General features: G+C 42.5%; 1 protein-coding gene across 1 annotated transcript in view; it reads right to left on the bottom strand.

Annotated features, from left to right (window-relative positions):
• The window catches only part of TMEM131 (transmembrane protein 131), a 96,809-nt gene extending 79,080 nt beyond the window's left edge, over window positions 1–17,729 (bottom strand). Inside the window, exon 1 of the mRNA XM_040546445.1 lies at window positions 17,532–17,729. Within this exon, the coding sequence (XP_040402379.1) occupies window positions 17,532–17,703 (172 nt within the window). The 5' untranslated portion in view covers window positions 17,704–17,729. The remainder of the gene's footprint in view (window positions 1–17,531) is intronic.
• Window positions 17,730–19,533: the final 1,804 nt, after the last annotated feature.

The following is a 19,533-nucleotide window of genomic DNA, read 5'->3' as shown; positions in this document are numbered from 1 at the left end:
AAACTGACAGATCTGCTCCAGTAATTTAAGTTTAATCTGAAAAAACAAAGAACAAGAGGATTCTTGTAGGTGCATTGCCAGCTGAATTGACATTTAAGTCACTGTATATTTTTGTCTTTAAAACCACCCAAAAATCTATACAAGAATCGCAGCACAAAAAGAAAGTAAAGCTCTGACATGTTATGTTTAGAACCAAAGTATGACAGTGGATCAGGATTTCACACGAAAGTCATGCCTATCCTCTGAGCAAAAAATCCAAGCTATGGATTAGCTGATACAGAGGGAAAATTCTCCACTTCTAACTCAGGGAGAAATCCAGAATGAACTGATGTTTTTTATTGTACTTCATTGAAAATAAGTTTAACAACAATAGTTTCATAAAACAATAAGAGCACCCCTTTCCTAGTAGTGAAAAGGAATTGTACCTCTGAGGTTGAGCTTGCTGGCATTCCTTTAGTTTTCTAGTTTTCAGCTCCAGAGACGAATAATATGCAGAATGTGATTGCAATATCAGGTGGGAAAAATAATAATTAGAAAACAGCTTTTTCTATTCATAATCTATCAATCAGTAAAATGCGAAATGTTACTTCTGCATACGTACATTTTTACATCAAATTACGAATTCTTAATATTTTCATAAGGCTTTTTTCTCCCCATTTTTAATGATACACTGTAGGTACAAAGAGCAGACAGTAGCATTATTTCTTCCATAAGGACAGTTATAGAGGCTCACAGAATCTAGGCAAAATCTTATACTTGAGCAGCTTGAATGCAGGCAGCCCTTCCGTAAACACTTTTCTCAGCCATTCCACTGTTATTTCATCTTCGGTATACCTTATGAACAAAGCAGCAGATGTTACGGAACATTTTGAGCGGATGACACTGTTAAATAGAAGTGCCATTCATCATTGTATCATTTGAGAAATGTTTTCCTAGAGCAGGTGACAGTGCCAGGTGAAGTCAGATGCACTGCAAAGCTTGGCTGCTGGCCATTTCACAGCAGTTGCTTCTGAAGTCAGATCACGAAGCAGTTTCTGTGGTTATACCTTTTACTTTGTTTTAGACTAACTTTCAAGCTTCTGTTGGTACTTTATCAGTGATTTCATCAGAGCAAGGAAATGGCAAGTAAATACCTTCACCTTCACGAGATGAAAACTCATTTTTGTAACCGACTCCTCCGACTCTCAATTCAGGCTGAAGCAACAAGTCACCTCATTCAAATGAGGCAAAAACAATGACATTTTTAAAAACCTCCACAGGTGAGTCAAAGAATCACCCAAACCCCAGTACGAGCAGCTCTCAAACTGCCTGACATGGCCCACAGCGGGGACAAAGGCTTCTTCAAAGCGAAGCACAGACACTGCCTGAGTAGCAGCATGCTTCCTTCTCAGTACATGCCCCTTCCAGGATTAGAAGCAGCTGCTCACTACTTGGACTTGCAGTACCTGAGCTAAACGAGTTCACAAGGCAGTGGAAGCCCAAAAATAGTCTTTTCTGTCCCTTTACACAAAATATGTATGTCACCAATGGAGAATAGGCTATTACCAATGCCAAAAGACTCTGCCAGCAATTAAGTGTGAGATCATCTGGGCACGCTGTATTAGGTGAACCATTCAACACACTACAGAGGAAGAGGACTGCTTCTACAAAGTCCTCGACAACTTCTCCTGGAAAAACTCCTTCCCAAAGTCTGTGCCCACACCACCGTGCCCCGTAATCAGCCTAATATTGTAGCCAATCTCTAATACAAAGGCAAACATACCCCACTGCTCTGGAAGAGTGAACTGCAGCAAATTAAGAACTGCTGACTGCACCATTTCAGCCACCCCTGCCACATGCCCGGCAACTGCTACGAGAGGGGCACAACATAACATTTGGGGTAGGAAGCACTTCAGCTGTCACGGCATGATCCGCCACTGCACAAATCAGCAGCCAAGAAGCCAAATTACGCATTAGGAAAATAATTTCTTCCTGACCCTACAGGCAGCTGAAGCCCTGAAGCCTGATTAATAGTTATTAGTCAAACTTGAGTGTTATTAGCATGTTCAGGGCCCAAAGAAAAAAAAGGATGAAGATTCAAATCCATGGATTTCAAGGCCAGAAGAATCAGTCTCCTTTCTTCCTTGCCTATGCCAGAGTATTCTCTAAAAGATATACACAGATCTCTCTAAACAGACAGCCTTTATCCTTTAAAGCACCCCAAGAAGCAAATTTATCGGATTCAGGAGAATCCCTTACAGTATCAGTCACTCTCACTGCTAGGACATTACATGATTGCAGGGTCAAGTTTTTCAGCTTCCAGCTTGTGTATCCTGTTTTCTTCCTTTCAGACAGTAGGTTAGTATTGACAATAGATAAAATAAGCAACAGTAAATGCTAAAAATACCGTTTCATTTTCTGTTTTCAGTTTACAGCCCTTGAAGTGTCAATTCTTTGCTTAAGTTAGCTTTCCTATGAAAAACCCATAAAAGATACTGTAAAAAAGGACTATGAACATAGGTCTTTCCACTTGCTCCAAGTGTCCCTTTTTTTTTTTTTACAGAGCCTTTATTAAGCCTTTTCAAACCCTTTAAAAGAAAAAAAAGAGAACAAAAACCCACTACCGCAGCTGTACCCCACCTCCACCCCAAACCACAGTTTTCTTTAACAGAAAAGCACTATATAGTCGTTATTACCAGTAGATTTTAAAGTGTTTACTCCTTTACAACAATACCATAGCACCTGATGATGCATAAACACCTGAAGTAACAGAACTGGAAACATCATCTAGGCCAAAACGGATACTGAATTCACTTAATGTTCCTCAAAAATTAGGCGATATCTTTTCACGAGTTTATGTAGTTAGCAGACATGTTTGGCTCAAATACATTCATATTTTAATTGTCTCTGGTTAGAGCGTTTTGTATTTCAGCTTAAAGTAAGAAAACTTTATACAGACCTATAAAATATCAAGTAACAAAATCTTAAGATCCTACAGTTCTCCAATGTAATATGGAACTTAGTATCAAAATCCCATTAGTCAACATCAATCTTTAGATATGCCTGAATTACATATAACAATAAATTTGCATGTAATGCGAGACCACTGAATACGCCAAGACTCTTGGTGCGTAACGATAAAAAACATTCTCCATGGTTCATAGGTTATGAGGCCTACTGCTGACTGAGATCTGATTTTTAAGGTGGCTTTGCAAGATTTTCTTTCATTTAGCCACTGACAACTACTTTGGTTCAATACGAATATTTGTTCTGGCATATAAAAACACTGTTCTGAAACATTACTTAGTTCTGCAACAGCAACTCCAGACCAGCCTGTTTATTTTTACATTAAGCATCATTACCTATGCTCTTACATGCTTGTAAGAAGTATTTTCTCCCTTAACTCTTATCTAAACCAATTTTCTAACTCCTTTATAAGCTGTGTTTATAGATCCTGGTATCATCTACTCTGTGGATTCTCCCCAAATTCCGGAAATAGTGTCCTAACTTACCAAAATAAAGCCAGGTTGATTATTTAAATCTCTCCTAGTTTACAATAAGATTTTTTTTTATTAAAAAAGTCGAACTTATAACCCTTAGTCTCAATGACTAAGCTCACTTCAAGAGAGCTATAACCACAGGAGCCAATTACAGCGTGCTAAATGTCATGCACTTCTGTCTACGTAATTGTAATTACAGCATTTGTATCACTACCAGTTAAACTGCACAACTAGAACTGGACAAGTTGGTTTTGAACCTTTGACTATGAATTAACTGCTTATGCACAACCACATAATTTCAATCATCCTGAGCAGTGGAAAACTGAGCAGCATATAAAGTACAGGCAGTTGGGTATATAATGATAAACAACATTATTATGAAAGGAAGAATCACATGCTAAAAATTAAATACCACACCGACAAACAACATTAAGCTGTAACGCAAGCAACCATTTTTATTGGCTTCAAGAATATAAAGGTCTGGGGAGCCTCAAGAAACACACTCAGTTCAGCATTCAACATGATAAAAGCTGTTTAAAAAACGAAGCCATCTCTCCAAGATGGGAGAGTCAGCGTTCCTATCGGTCTGAGCATCTGCCGACATCCTAACCGCTGACAGTTCACTGGAAACACAAAAGATCATTCTCTTATGTGCCAGTGAATTGCAGGCAACCATCTCAGAGAGACTCCCCAGTCAGCGTGCTTCCTTTCCAGCTCAATCCTCTTGCAGTTCCACAGCCAATTCATCTGCTTCTTTTCCAGTGGTCCATAAGGAAGGGAAATTGATAATTTTTCCAACAGACCTCAGGAAGAGCCATCAAAGCCAAGGCTGTAAATACATGCAAAGTAGTAGAGATAATATACAAAAATAATTTATTTTGAACTCCTTTTACATAGAAATATATTCGTTCTTAGTTACCACCCCTTAATAAAGCCAGCTTGCTAATTGTTTTTGTTTCTGTTAACATATTAAGCAGCTGAAATAGCATCCCTAAGTAATGCACTTTAATCATCACATGAAACTAAGAAGCAACACATTAACCTAAGTAAAAAAAAAGTAGACTATTCATTAAGAACACCCTTTTATACTACCAATTATAAGCATTAATTTTTATGACTTTAGACAACACACATTCCAATAAGTGCTTATGCACAAACCTATGCCCAAGTTCATAAAAGCTAAACCAGAGACAGGAGATCACTTGCACTGCAATACCCGAGTGCATGGATCTCCATTCCACAAGAGTGGGGGAGCAAACGATTTGAATTTTATTGCACACAACAGCACAAATTTGAGTCTGTACACCCAACTAAATCTGCATGTAACGTTTTACTAACTTGTTCATGTGTCTTTTCTGATTTCAGATATAAGACAAGCTGCAGGCTAGTTTTCTTCGTACAGCCAAGCTCTTTCCTAGTAAAGCTGTCACACCGAATTCATCCACTCATCTCTTTCCCCCTTAGTTAAGACTGATGCAGATTTTTAGTAACTCAGTTATCAATTTGGTTTTAAAAGCCAGCCAGAAAACAGAAAGTGGCAACATAATTCTGATTCATAATATAGGCCACAGAAAGACAATGAAGGTACAGCTTTGATAAAGGAAGAAAGTGGTTCTCTGTCCTGAAGACAGTTCAGGTACTTGACTCACCACGCTTGTTTCATGTTTTAGAAGATGGTGCAACTGCTTCAGGGTTTCTTTTAAGGACAGAACAGGAGCATTTACTGTCTAGAGGTGTTGTGTAATAGAAATATTCTTGCAAGAAAGCTATAGAAACATACATAGGGAAAAAAAGCTGACTGAAGAACATATACTACACCAGTCTTATTTTTAAGAAAATGACTAGAAAGACAGAAAAATTGAATCACAGGGTACTCAAATACCCTTCTCAAATGCGTATTCTGTACTCAGCCCATACTTCCATCTTACAGAAAATGTTAATTTTCATCACCTGGAGCAATTTTTCTTTTAATTTTTTTTGTAATGAGTTTAAAAAGTTATCTGCCATTGACCAAAACAATCAATTTCAGATGACAGCGGTAAATATCATAAGACCCCATTTTTTAAAAATCTCAAGTGCTACCTTAAAAGATGCTAGATGCTTTAAAATGCCTATTAAAAACATCTTCAAGTCAGTGCTTTACTTTTAAACATTTCAGTCTTTTCCCCAAAGACACTTAATTGCTGGCTCCAAAATACTCCTTAGTATGAAATAATATCCCATTCTGTTTTTTCAATGAAGAATTTCATAGATGGGCATTAGAACACTTACTTTAAATAAATAAAGTAGTAAATCTCACTAAAGTAGTAGTAAATAAAGAAGTAAATCTCTCATCTGAAAAAAAATACAAAATTAGATCACATTATTTTAAACTAAAGAGAACAATACTTCTGATACTCATGGAAACTTCTCCCAAATCATTAAATGGGAGACAAGAATGTTAAATAGAAAACCAACATCTGAAAATAACTTGTTTTTCCTAGCTGTGGGCCATACAAATTGATCACGGCTTTTTTATTCTTTCAAATGATGGTGATTTTAAATGTTTTATAACTTCAATATGCTAAATTAGATTATAACTCTACAAATTTGTTGTAACTGAGCTTGCACAGGCACAAAATTAATTGTAACTAGCTTCAAAACCAAGATAATCTGGCCTGCAATGAAAAAGGGGAAAAATAGCAATCCTCCAAACTGTCTGCAATCTTCATCACATTCTCTTATTTTAATTCTCAAATTTTAGACAAAAACTTTTAGTTGTGGCAATAAGTTTTACCACTCGTGTAGCACTCCAAATTGATGTGGGCACACAGAATTTGGACTTACTGGAATTCTAACCTTTACAGCACATAAAAGCATTTAATATTTAGTTTACAAGAAGTGACAGACAGTTTACAGCTTCTGCAGCCTCAGGAGAACAATGCATTAACTGACAATAATTGTTTATTCCTTCCATTAACATCAGCCTTCCAAACTTGCACTCCTATGAAATTAAGCCACTGAACAGACCTACAAAGCCCGCTTACTCAAAAAATGGATTGTGCCAACACAGCGCAAAGACCTGCTTAAGAGATACATCCAGGCTGATTAATGACCTTAATAAGCCTAGGTTTATTAAACAGAGATCAAGAATTGTTCTCTGTAGAAAAGAGGAAGGAGGATGGGATTTTCATACTTTCCAAAAAGCCAAAACCACAGAACAAGACAGCACCATGCAGATACCTCCTGACATCTAAATGTTTGCCACCTATGGGAATGCAAGCAGAGAAAAGCTACAGCTATGCTTTCTGATCAGTTTTCAGCTCCTGCCTCTGAATCTGGAGGTGCTACAGGGGATGCTTTGTATCACTAATCTCAACCGATATAATCACACGGGAACAGTGGCCTTATGGGCAATGCAGTTCTGCTCCCCTCTCCTAACACCCTCCTCTTTTTTTTTCTTCTTCAGTTATTTATCAGGGTGCAAGTGATTGAATTTATAGAACAACCACAGAACTTGGAAGACATGAATTTACCTTTTGCTGCATAAGACTTGCAGCATGTTTAAGACCAGGTTGCAACTGGAGAGAACTATTAGGAGGGAGGAGTGCCATACCTCCACCCTCTCTGTGCTCACGTGGCAACTGCTACCCAAGTGTCCACTGGAAACAGCTATTAAGCCTGGAGGACAAGGAAAAGAACAGCAAGATAATGCTTAATCAGCTACCATGCAAAGCCTACAAATGCAGTGATCGAAGGTCAAGAAGAGGTAGAAGCATCCTTAACGTCAAACCTCTAGTGCTAATGATGTGGCACTGACAGCAGCTATTGATTGCTCAGCAAGGCATTCTGTTCACTTGCAGCGTGGAAACAGAGCCACAGGAAACAGCTGGCTGCAGTGTCCGATAAAACCAGAAAAAAATGGGCGGAGAAGAACTGCAACAAGTTCTGAAAGAAGATAATACACAGACCAAGAAGAATAAAACAAAATAGGAGAATTCCAGTCTTTGGGGGGAAAAAAAATCCTAAACTGTTAATAAGAAACATCTTGGAAGCAATTACCCCTGATAAGTAAATAAACAATCTCCTCTGGTCAGACCCTTTGAGAAACTTTATGACGATCTGGGTTGACACCTTGCATAACACAGGCCACAATTTCACCCAATATTTCCAACCCCCTAGGCTTAGCTGCATGACATCTTTTGAAGAGACATCCAATTCTACTTCGAAGACTGCAAATACCACAGAACTCCCCACATCACTAAAGTGCCCCTTAACTAAGATAACAGTTAATTATCTTCACTCAAAAATACCTCTCTTGTTTCTCCTTTGATGTGTCTAGCACCACGTCTCAACCTAAATATGCTTGATTAAATGGCCCTTCAGTATTAGAAGTTTTCCCCTGACATAGGTACTTTTAAAGCACAATTAAATTATGCTTTATCTTTCCAAATAAATAAATTGCACTAAATACATCTGTTTCATTTTTAGTACCTTATTCTAATGTCTCTTTCCCTTGAGAAATTCAGTTTAATCAAAGGACTCACGGTACTCATCAAGTCCTGGAACTCTGATAAAATTTTCCTCGATAACTGGAAAATTGTTTCAGTCTTTGCTCCATCTGATAATGATATTCAGCGGTACCAACTGGCAGAGTAACTCCCCCTGTGAAGATTCAATCTCTGTCAATGAAAATGACCCCCCTTTCAGCACCAGACATAACCAGACTTCCCCCAAACCAAGGAATTTATTCAGCATTTCATTGTTTTGGAAGACACAGTTTAGCCAAAGCAATTTGGGCAGGTCATGCCCTGGTTAAGCTATGTGAAAGGCAACCCACAAGCCCTATGAAAATATAAAAGCAGCTGTATGATAATATGGAAGTTCCACACACACACCCCCTCCCTCCTGTATGACATTTAGGAACACTAACTTGGAGGGCGAGGAGAGTCTCAGTGCTTCCCCCCACCTCCGACAAAATTAAGCAGCAGGAGAGCTGGGGGCAAGGGCATCCCTGATAATGGTCGCTCCTGGCACCTCTACGCGTCTCCCTGATGGCTCCCCAGCCCGCAGTTACACATGGACGCGAACACGAGAGCAAACACATGAGGCGGCCACGGATTCCAGTAGGACCCAGCACTCCGTGTCCGCTGCCGCACGAAGAGAACTGCCAGACCTGGCAGCACTCACTAACCAGACTGCTCAGGATCTCCTCAGATACACAAGCTGCACAGATCATTTGTTAAGTATTGCTTTAATGCATCTCGTATATTAACATGCCAAGCACAATCCAATTTATTGTCATATTACCAGCAGCTGGCAAAGATGGGGAACTAATGGCTACATTGTTCTTCACATGAAAGATGGGGTATAAATTTTACCATTGAAACAAGTTTTTTAAAAAAAGAAAGAATAAGAACTAGGGGACAAATAAAGACTAGTTTATACACGAACACTGCAACAAGGAATGGCCAAGAGGTCTTTTTTTCTTTTTAATTCTACGATCAATTTCCTTTAGTGATGCAGGGACATGTGGAACTTTCTGGATCCAATTACAGCTCAGCTTCTACATAAATTATATATAAATTGCTATCACCATAGCACTGATTTTACCAGCATTCCGGATTTTCCTGTCTTAGAGATATTCCCATCAGTTGTGATAGAGTCACTATGACTTCCAACCGAGTTTTTAAGGTCATGAGGGAGATCCAACCACAGAAATAGCATATGAGGTTGGGGTGGACCTTAAGATACCATCTAGGTCAACCTCTTGTTGAAAGCATGGTGAACACTGAATTTCAACCGCGTTGCTTAGGCTTTTGTATAGGTTGGTCTTAAAAATCTTCAAGGACAGAGATTCCCCAGCCTCCCTAAGGAATCTGCTTCAGTGTCTGACCATCCTTACAGTGAAAGATGTTCTCGTTATGCCAACCCAGAACAGAGCATTGTAGTGACCCTGATCCTTGCACACTGAGGCATCAGCCATCCACGTTAGAAATGACCTGAACAAGTCCATGCCTGTGTTGCACTCTCAGGCTGGCCTTCAGGCTCGTGTTGTGCATACCTGCTGGCTGCAGGGTAACCTCAGCCAGCTCCATGTAGCAGAGGCACCTGCAGCAGCCCCCACCTGGTACAGGCAATTCTGCCACCTGGGTGGCCTCACCTTGATCTACAAGTGCAACAAGAAGATAAGTGTGTGAACCTCCTCTGTTTGACAGCAAAGTTATGAATAGAGTCACAGCACAAATTATGAATAGAGTTGTTTTCTTGTAAGGAAGTCCTATAATAGCTCAAACAACCAAAGTGGCATAACCCTTTCTATGGGCAGGGGCCACACAGTATGTTGTGTGTGAATTGGAGGCCTGTTCGATGATGCACAACTTGGGCTTCCCAGCATCTGAAGGGATAAGATTACCTGTACTATTCTCTCTTTATAGCATTAGCTCTGATTCAATGGTATTTTACAGAGTCCACATGACATTCTTACTTGACTCATCACACACCAGCACATCCTGGCGCAAACCAAACCTTCCCTGTTTCAATTTACGACCACTGTCCCTCAGTCTCCTGCCAAGCATCTCAAGTCTGGCTCCCTTTTGTTGAGAACCACTATTTTGATATCAATGGGCCGCCCCTGTGTCCCTCCAAAGCCCCATCACCCCGTGCAGCTTCCAGTCCCTCAGCCTCTCTGCATGACCATGTGTCACCTTCGTGGCCTTCCAGTGGGTCAGGGGGGAACAAAAGTGGATGCAATGTTTTAGCTGTGGTCTACTAAACGCTGAGTAAAGGGGAACAACCACTTTGTTCAAGCTACTGGCTACACTCCCCTGGGATGCCAGGGTACATTGCTGACTTGTGTGTAGCGTTTACAGCTTGTACCCCCTGCAAATGGTTATTCTGCCTCAGATGAAGGACTTTCCACTCGTCCTTGCTGTTTTCCGTGATGGTCCTGTCAGCTTGTTTCTCCATCTGTTTAGGTCCCTCTGATATGCAGCCCTGCCCATGAGCACACCGACTGCTCCCCAGACTCAGCACACTCCATCTGCAGCACAATGACAAAGATATTAACTAAGAGAAGTCCCAGAACAGAGCCAAGAGGAACTCCTTGTAGCCATCCTCCAAGGCAAAGCAAGCATAAACCACCGCATAGAATAAGCCAAAACCAAACACCGTACAGTTTATCAAGTTGCCTGGATATTATTATTATTTTTTTTTTTTTTACCATTATCTACAAATTCTGCCTGTAATTATTTGCAGAATATTTTGGTGCAGATCACTGGTTCATTAATTATTTTTCTGTATTGCTGGATGCTATCATTTCATATTTATTTACAAGCTTCAGATAACCAGCTTTTAAATCCACTTAACATACACATCAACATCTCAAATGGGAGACAAAAATCCCCTAGTGCAAGCAGCTACCATGAAAACCAGCCAATTTCTTTACTCAATTTCAATATCTTCTATCATCTTTAGTCTGAGTCAGAATTTTCAGCCTACAGCTTACCTATTACAAAAAGAAAGGAATTTCATAAGCCATTCAGATCAGACTACGCTGAAGCCATCCAATTTCACACTGAGAAATAAACTACCTCGAGGTGTTTCCAACACAGTATGCCCGTAAGGAAAGGAGAGAACCTTCAGCTTTTAAAAGCTAACATGCCCTTCTTTAAAACTTCCTCTCTGTCAACTTTCCTCAGCCATGTTTCTCTTCACTACCACCCTCCTCTGCAACGACCCATTCTACTTCAGGTCTGTGGATCTAGAAAGCAAGGCTGATGAACAGGGAGCATACAAGGAGGTTCAACATACATAAGTGTGTCAAATTATTTATATGAGAACCATGCTTGGCCATAACTTTGACCCCTATTCTCACTCCCGCAAATGGTGATTTAATCTGTTTACCACCATCGTTAGCTGTACTTCCTGACTCAAATGGCTTTAAAAATACAAAACCCAAGGTGTGGGCCTTCATTTTTGGTTTTTAAGTTTAAGTAACTTTTAAAAGTCTGCCTGCACTCTATTACACCAAATATGTACACTCCAACCAAGACCTAGATGTTCAACTGAAAAAAACACTCAGATAAGCCTCACGGCATCCTTGCGAAGACAGATTGTTTTATGAAGAAAATCTAATGGATATATTGGTAAAATAACTTTAATACCCTATGCACGTTATAATAGAGTCAGCCAAACAGTTTTTTGAACTAACATTTTTAACTTCATACAGGACACAGACAGAAGTAACTGTTAGTTACATAGTTTCATTTCCTGTATATCTCCTCCCATTACATTTCATTCAGGTGTCCTTAAAACCAGTTCAATGACTATAAGAAAACTCAAGTTGTTCTCGGACCATTCTCTACTGCTATGCATGCCAGACAACAGGAGGAAAGAGGTATTAAAAAGGCCTCCAAGACAGTCTCAGTGAGATGGTAGATATTGTAAGTTTAGCTGGAAACTCTCAAACTAGTGTGTGTGTGTGTATATATATAATTTTTTTTTCCTATTCAGAAGGTGGCATCACATTGCAATCCTTCAGCTCTTTGCAACTTCCGCTGCTGGAGGGAGAAAAGGCACCTGAATTTGTTCATGTAATATACCAGACAAGCTACCCAAGCCAGTTTATCAGAAAATGTTAAGTTTTAAGCAGATACTGCATCACATCTTTGCTATAGTCAGTAGGTTTCTAATTATTCCATGCAGACATTTCAGAAAACAGAAATAACTTATGTTTCTGCATTGCTATTTAAAATTTTACCAGCTGCCTCTGTACAAACCCATATCTGACACAAGATTATTCTGCACTTGTATTTATATCTAGAAAGATAAATATCTACCCTTTAACTCTAATGGTCACCGATTCCTTTGGTTTCCTTGATAACTGTTTTAATTTACACGCTTTACAGAATAGAAAAAGGGAATTTTGCAGCAGGAGTTACTGCCGCCATATCTGGCCTAAACACCCAATGCAAGAAGGAAACGTGCATCCAACATCTTGGCATTTAGTCATCAAAAATGTTGAAATACCAACACTTTTTTTAAATGGAAAACAAAGAACTTTTAAAATAGCTGTAGTTCAGGCTCTGATGTGGTGGCTACCTCAGATGAAGGGAACCAGTTGGTTCTGTGAGGAGCGCCCAGCGCGCTCACCTCCTGCAGCCACCACACACGGTGGGCTGGTTGTGACCTCCGGAGGCCGCTGGCCAAAAGCGGGTCCAGTTAGAGCAGGCCCACCAAGGCACTGCACAGACCAGCTCCCAGCACCACCACAAAGAGCACAGGTCTGCTTCAAAAGCTGCCTTTCAAATGGAGGGAGAGGAAGGGACCCCCTCACGGACCCGTTACAGCTGGGTGGGTTCCCGCTGTGGAGGCACCACACCGGAGAGCAGCTATGAGCAGAAGGAAGACCCATCTCCACTCCTCTTGCCAAACCCACAAACACAGGAACAAACCAAACTGGTTCTAGGTTGCGCTTCAGTCGCAGGACTTTTACTGCTGGTTATGCATGAACCACAGCATCCGCCATTTACTGTCAAACTCCCAGTGGATTCACCAGCGTACAGCTTGAAGGACTCTTCACACTTGTGAACTTGGTCAATCCTGCTGGGAAATCATGGTATGTTTATCTTTAAGCAGAGCTAAAGTGGCTAGGTTGTGAAATAAAGTGCTACGCAGCAAATGATCAAGCTCTACTGCAACCAGCTGCAATTTTAAAACGCACAAATGTGTCCAAACGACTCAACTCGTATTGCAATGCTGGCAATCAATCACAAAAATTACAACCGAAAGCTCTGAATTAATCAGTGCCCATAGACTTCCTCATCAATGCCCACAGACTTCTGCAAAGTTTGGAGGGACTTCATCACGTCGGGCACTGCCCAAGTACACAGTACATTTTCCTCTGCGAGTGAGGGAACCGCAGCCTGCCTCACACAAACCATGTAACTGGACGCTGGCTAAGGGAGAAAGAGATGCAGAGGAGGAAGGAACAGCTCCTTCAAGATTACACACAAGGTCACGGAAAATACGGGGTCTCAACTTCCTGTCCGCTGCATTACAATGTTTGCTTACATTTAATTTCGCCCAAAGATCCTGCGAATGAGTTTGAGACCTTCCAATGCCAGCACATGGTTAATACTTATCATTCAGGAAGCAAAGATACAGCGCCAGCCTCACCAGCTCTCCCAAACTTAAGCTTCAAAAACACAGCGAGACAGCATGGACAGTTTTTGTTCTCACAGAGCTTTCCTCACACCATACACGATTTTAGCGCGCTACTTCAGCTACTACTATGTTTTCAGGTTGACTGAGGTCATTCTTTCTGGATCACATTTTCATTTATGTCAGGGTCAAAACATTATCATTAAGATCAATGGTAGGATGTTTCATATTAGTTCTAACAGCAGGATGCAAGAAATAAGCAGAATACATGAAGAGTTCTTTATCATGTTATTTTAAACACACAAGCTGTCTCCCACATCACCTTCCTGCATTAGTTTACTTTTGATACTCATATGAAGTATCCCGGGTTACCATTTTAGATATAAGCAAAAAGAAAAAGCTACTTGTCCCAGTTCAGATACAATGACAAAAGCAGAAGAACCCCAGTGCACCGTGCTAACAACAAGATCACCCTTCAGCTCCTCCATCATTATATTAGTGATCATTTACACTTGGTTGCTACCTTAGTTTCTAAGATATTAGTAGAAAATGTGTCCAGCTTTAGAAAAAAATAATATTCATTATTTTCACTGATTTAGCTGGTATCAAAACTTAGACGCGTAAGTAGAAGTTTTTCCCAGATTCAGCACTAAAATATGAATTCAAAAATTACAGCTAGGGATTGAACCTAGCCTAAATATCCGTCTTGTATCACATTTGTGAACAACTTGTAGGGTAGGTAACAGAACTATCAAGATAGTTTCAAAGGGCTTTCAGTCAGCTCTCCAAATTAAAAGCAGCAAAATTTTCAGAAGTTGCTGTTGTATAATATGAAGATTTATTTTTTTTTTAAGGAAGTTACACACTGAATAGGAACAAAGGAACAAGCACAAAACAATTCCCAGGTTTTAAAGCATGCTCGTGGCAGACATTTGTCTTCAAAACATAATACTGACCCTGGACTTATGGCATTACTATGGCTTCCTTCAACCTGAAGCACAGAAGCATATTTTGACACCCCCTCAAAAAAACAACTAAAACAAAAACCACGTGCTCATATAAAAACTGAAAGTTGTCCTCAATCCATGTGGCAACACAGTACGTGGTAATTACACCAGAAAAGGACAAGTCTACAAAAAGCCTGAAAATCATATGTATTTGCAAAAGAAACTCTTAAGTTATATTTTTGCTCCTCCCAGATGGCAGGCAGCTCTGAGACTGAAAGCACCACTTTCTTCCTGTCATGTCATTCTTCTGCTACAGGTTCACAGATTTCTCAAGTGACAGAACCAAAACAAAAAAAATGTAACAACTTTCTTCTCAGTCTTACTCATTCCTCAGTAATACAGGGTCACTAAGGACCCAGCTAGACAAAGAAACAAGAAGTCACACAGCAATATTTAGTCTGAAACTGATGCTTATATTTTTTGGCCAGTCTACATACAGTTCTCCCTGCTCTCATGTTTTTTTCATGTACTTTCAACAAGCTCTATTTCTCTAACACAGAGAGAGCATACAGCAACATCACTTTTTCCTCACAAGTTTGATTTACAGCTTGTATACACAAAGGATTTGAGTTTTGTTTTTTTCTGTTAGAGAAATGGCAAAGCTGTTTATTTTCCATTTTTACTCCCAAACTCTTTAACTAGGATTGGGGACCAGAAGCAGTCACGTCCATCTGAAACACGCCAGCATCATTATTCTTCTTACTTGTGACAGCTCCACAAAGAACGGCTTGCTGCTCCTACTCCAGAGGCACATGAAGCAAGCATTACTCTTCTGTGCATCTGCTCTGTCCTTCCCCCAGCTTCTCCTCATACACATGCATAGTAGAAGAAAGTGTTCTCCTCCTTCATTTTTCACTCTGTTTTTGTGATATTCCGATTTATTATTCTCTCAGGTCTGTCATCCATCTGAGCACCTCCTCTTATCCTTCCCCCCCCCCCCCGCAGCATCTTCTCTGGAATTGTACTGCACCGAGTCTTCCTACAGTCACCTTCACCTGAGCACTGCAGAAATAAGACGGGAGCAAGAACACAGCCTCAGTTCCACCTCCTCTCCACAGTTTCCTTCCTGCAGCTGTAGTGAAACACATACATCCACGTTTGCGGGATGGAAAGGATATTCCTATTTTCTTACTTCCTGTTTTTTTTTTTTTTAAACAGTGTCTTACTATGTTTAACTTGACACAACCTGGTAGAAGCCAAGGTGCCAAACAACAGAGGCTGAAATGCCCTCCCCTCCCTTCCTCCGAACTACCACTTCATCTTGAGCTCCTACCTATTGTCCAAACTGGCCCTTCCTCTTCTGTGCTCAGTCACTGCCCCTTGCAGAATGGCACTTAGATTGTAGTTAAGATCAGGGGGACTGGATCTCACAAGCCATCATTTGAAAAGTCTTACTTTAAAAATCCACTGCTTCTTTTTTTGTTTTATTGTTGTCTTCTTCCCAGGGCTACACATGGGTATTGTACTCAAGAAAACACTGGAGACAACATTTTTAAATGTATGATCGACAAACGAAGGTCATCAAAGAATTGTTCTAGGGAATCCATGAAAGGTGAATTTAAAAAACGAGCAGAAATCCAGGACACCCAACAAAGACTTATTTGTAAGCTTAAACATACTACTTGGAGTCTACACACGAGGAATACATTTTAAATAACGAGCTGTATTAACACAAGGAAATGGAATCAGTACAAAATCTTCCATTTTCATGAAGGGCTTCAAGCATATCTTTTCAAACTCTGTGAACCAAAAACTGCCTTCGTTTATCCAGGAACGCCAAGGAAGTCCATAGAGAAAAAGCAGTCTCTCTCCCACAAATCAACAAAGCCATGCAAGGAAGTCCATAGAGAAAAAGCAGTGCCTCCTCCACAAACCAACAAAGCCATGCCATGGCTCTAACTGTCCCAACTTCCAGGGCATGAATCAATCCCATGATATTGGCATATGACATCTCTGATGGATCCCATATACGCTATTACATGTGAAGGAATGCCATCAAAATCAGAGTTAAAAATACGCATTACCGAAGCACCTGCATTTGAGCTATTCTAGCACCACGAGACACTACAGACTGAACCGACAGACTTACAAATTTTTGTTGCTATAAGAATACTGAGCCTTCTTCACACTGTTTTCTACAGGTTGAATTCTCTGAAAACAGTGAAATGGAGTGGCCGTGAGCCAAAATTGATGGTTTTTAAGATCGACATCATTGTATTTGTAGAAAAAGATGTTACTGAGGAATTCCTTGCATTGAGACGTCCTTTAGGAAAGGGAAGGGATTTATCTGTGTTTGTGCTGTTACCTGCATTGTTAGGATCCCTGTGGTCTGGTCCAGAGGCACTGCTCCGGCCTCCTCGCCAGCTCCTGCCCCGTGCCCTTCCAGCTCTGCCTCCTTACCCTCCTGTTTCACCCTCTCCATCCCCCAAGCCCTCCCGCCGGTGCGGCAGCTCGCTCGCAGAGCGAACCCTCGCCTCGGCTCGAGCACCGAGCTCAACCCATCCCACCCACCCCACGCCACATCGCACCGTGAGTCTGCACCTCGGGAGCCAGCCGCCCTGCCACGGGAAGCGCTCGGCCGCTCGGCCCGGGGCTTTATTTCGCTTCTCGCCCCTCGCTGAGCCGGGAGGGTGCCTTCCCCCCCACCCCCCCCACCCCGGCCGCCTGCTCGCCCTGGCTCGCTCCCCGCTGGAAGCCTGCCGCGGGCGAGCCAGCCTTTTTTGTCCTCCCCTCGCCGCGTTTAAAGGGCAGCTCGGGCCGCTCGCCGCCACCCCTGGAAGAAAAATAAAGGAGGGGAGGCAGAGCCCCGGGGAGGGCTCCCGCAGCCCCACGGCCCCAACCGCCGCCGCCGGGGGAAGAGGAGGAGGAGGAGGAGGAGGAGGAAGGGCAGAGGGGAGCTCACCTTCTTTCTCGGCCTGGGCCGCGTGGAGCAGCACGGCCAGGGCGAGGCGCAGCGCGGCGCCCCACCACGCCGCCGCCCGGCCGCTGCTGCCGCTGTGACGAGACGGGGAGCCGGAGCCGGGCACCGCCGCCACCGGGGCCGCCGCCGCCGCCGCCTCCCGCCGCGCCGCCATCGCGCTGCCGCAGCCGGCCGCGGGTCCGCCGCCTCTCCCACGGGCCGCGGCGCGCGCGCGGAGGAGCTCGGCGAGGGGCGGGGCCTAAAGGGGGAGGGGGCGGGGCCGGGGGCGGGCACCGGGGAAGGCGGGGGGTGGGGTGGGGGACGGGCGGCGCGACGGCGGGGGGCGGGGGGAAGGAAGGAGGGAGGGGGGGCCATTTTGAGTGAGGGCAAGGCGCCCCGTTCCCTTCAGCGAGGCCGTCAGAAGACTCTTCTCATACACAGATATATATTTTCTTTTTTAACGTGACTTTATACCTCCTTTAATATCTATTGTTCACGAAAGCAATCCCATCTCTTTATTACTCTCCCTTTGAAGCCTCACGGGTCACTCTCATTATTTCCCCCTCCCCATAAACCGTGTCGAGGGCTCTCCTGCCCGTTCTCAAGATGGCGGCGATAGAGCGACCGCGCGGAGGTGGGGGGCTGCCGGCTGAGGGCGTCTGTGCATGGCGGCCCTCTACTGATCCCTCCCTGTCCCACTGCCAGCAGCCCTACGAGGATATAGGGCACTGGTGGTCCTCCCTGCAAGGAAATGGCCTCCCGGCAGCATGGCATTGGCATTAAAACCCTAGGCAATGGGGCTGTTGCACACCTTACACAGGGTGTGAGGCTCGGCGTGATGCCAGCCGTCTGTCAGGGAAAGGCAGAAGACCCCCTCCAGTCATTTTAGCAGCATGTGTGGCCTTTGCGCCTTCACAAGACATGGGAAGGAAAGCTGTGGTTGGAGGGTGTGCACATTATTACAAGTACAGGTTGCACATCCATCAGACAAGGTGGTTTTGGGAGCTTTGCACCAGTGCTGAAAGGAGCCCTGGGTGTCCGCTTTCCAAGGTCGAGAGGGATGCTGCCAAAGCCGTCTTGGACAAAGTGTCAGAGGGAAAGGGCTGTGGTACAAATGGTCTATGTTCATTGATGAACTGCCTTAGGGTTTTAGAGTAAAATGTTGCATGCACCAGTGCTCTCCAGTCATTCATTTCCCTGCAAGGTCAACATCCCATATCGGGTCTGAAGTTCTTGAACATGTGGTCGTGTTTTAGCTGCCACAACAGCATAATGGATTTGGGTAGGATAGTAGATCCAGAGTCTCAAAGGAACTGACTGATGCACAGTCTAAAAAAAAAACAGTGAGTAACATTTATTATAGCTCGTACACAATCTTTATTGTCAGAACACCCCAAAGACACTTCAAAATTCTCTATATCATTGCTTTCTTGGACTATGGCCACAGCATCAAGTAGGTTTATTCTTGAAGGGAAAATGGAAAATTAGTAACATTGGGTTGAAGCCTTCCGCAGCAACAGTGACCATTTCCAGAATACATGTTGTATGAGGAATCAAATTAAAGCCTCTATGTAAATATTCAAGCTGCATAATCTTTTGACCACTGCATTGAAAAAGCACGTATATGAATGAGTGACTTGGGATCATGAGTCCCCGTTAACGTTTCTCAGAACCACCCAAACCACAGTGAATATGAAGTCAGATCAATGCTGCGAGAAGAAGCCCACATGTTGACATCTGTGGGGAATAGGTATGTACATCAAAGAGCACAAATTAAGGACTCCGAAAGACAAACAGCAGTTAGTGCTGCTTCTTTATCCCAGTGGATGTTGCATGATCTTGATTTTACCTTCTTAACTAGGCTTCTACTGTACACACATCACTTTTCTGGGAAGTCAGCTTTTTTTTCTGTTTATTCTATTTTAAATCTGATGTTGCACAACTGAGCAACCAGACTTTCTCACTGTAATTCATGCTGTAGAGCATTCCACAACTAAAATGAATG

The sequence above is a fragment of the Cygnus olor genome, chromosome 1 (assembly GCF_009769625.2).
Source record: "Cygnus olor isolate bCygOlo1 chromosome 1, bCygOlo1.pri.v2, whole genome shotgun sequence".
In the NCBI taxonomy this organism is placed as follows: domain Eukaryota; kingdom Metazoa; phylum Chordata; class Aves; order Anseriformes; family Anatidae; genus Cygnus; species Cygnus olor.
This window is presented reverse-complemented; position numbering and strand designations above follow the sequence as displayed.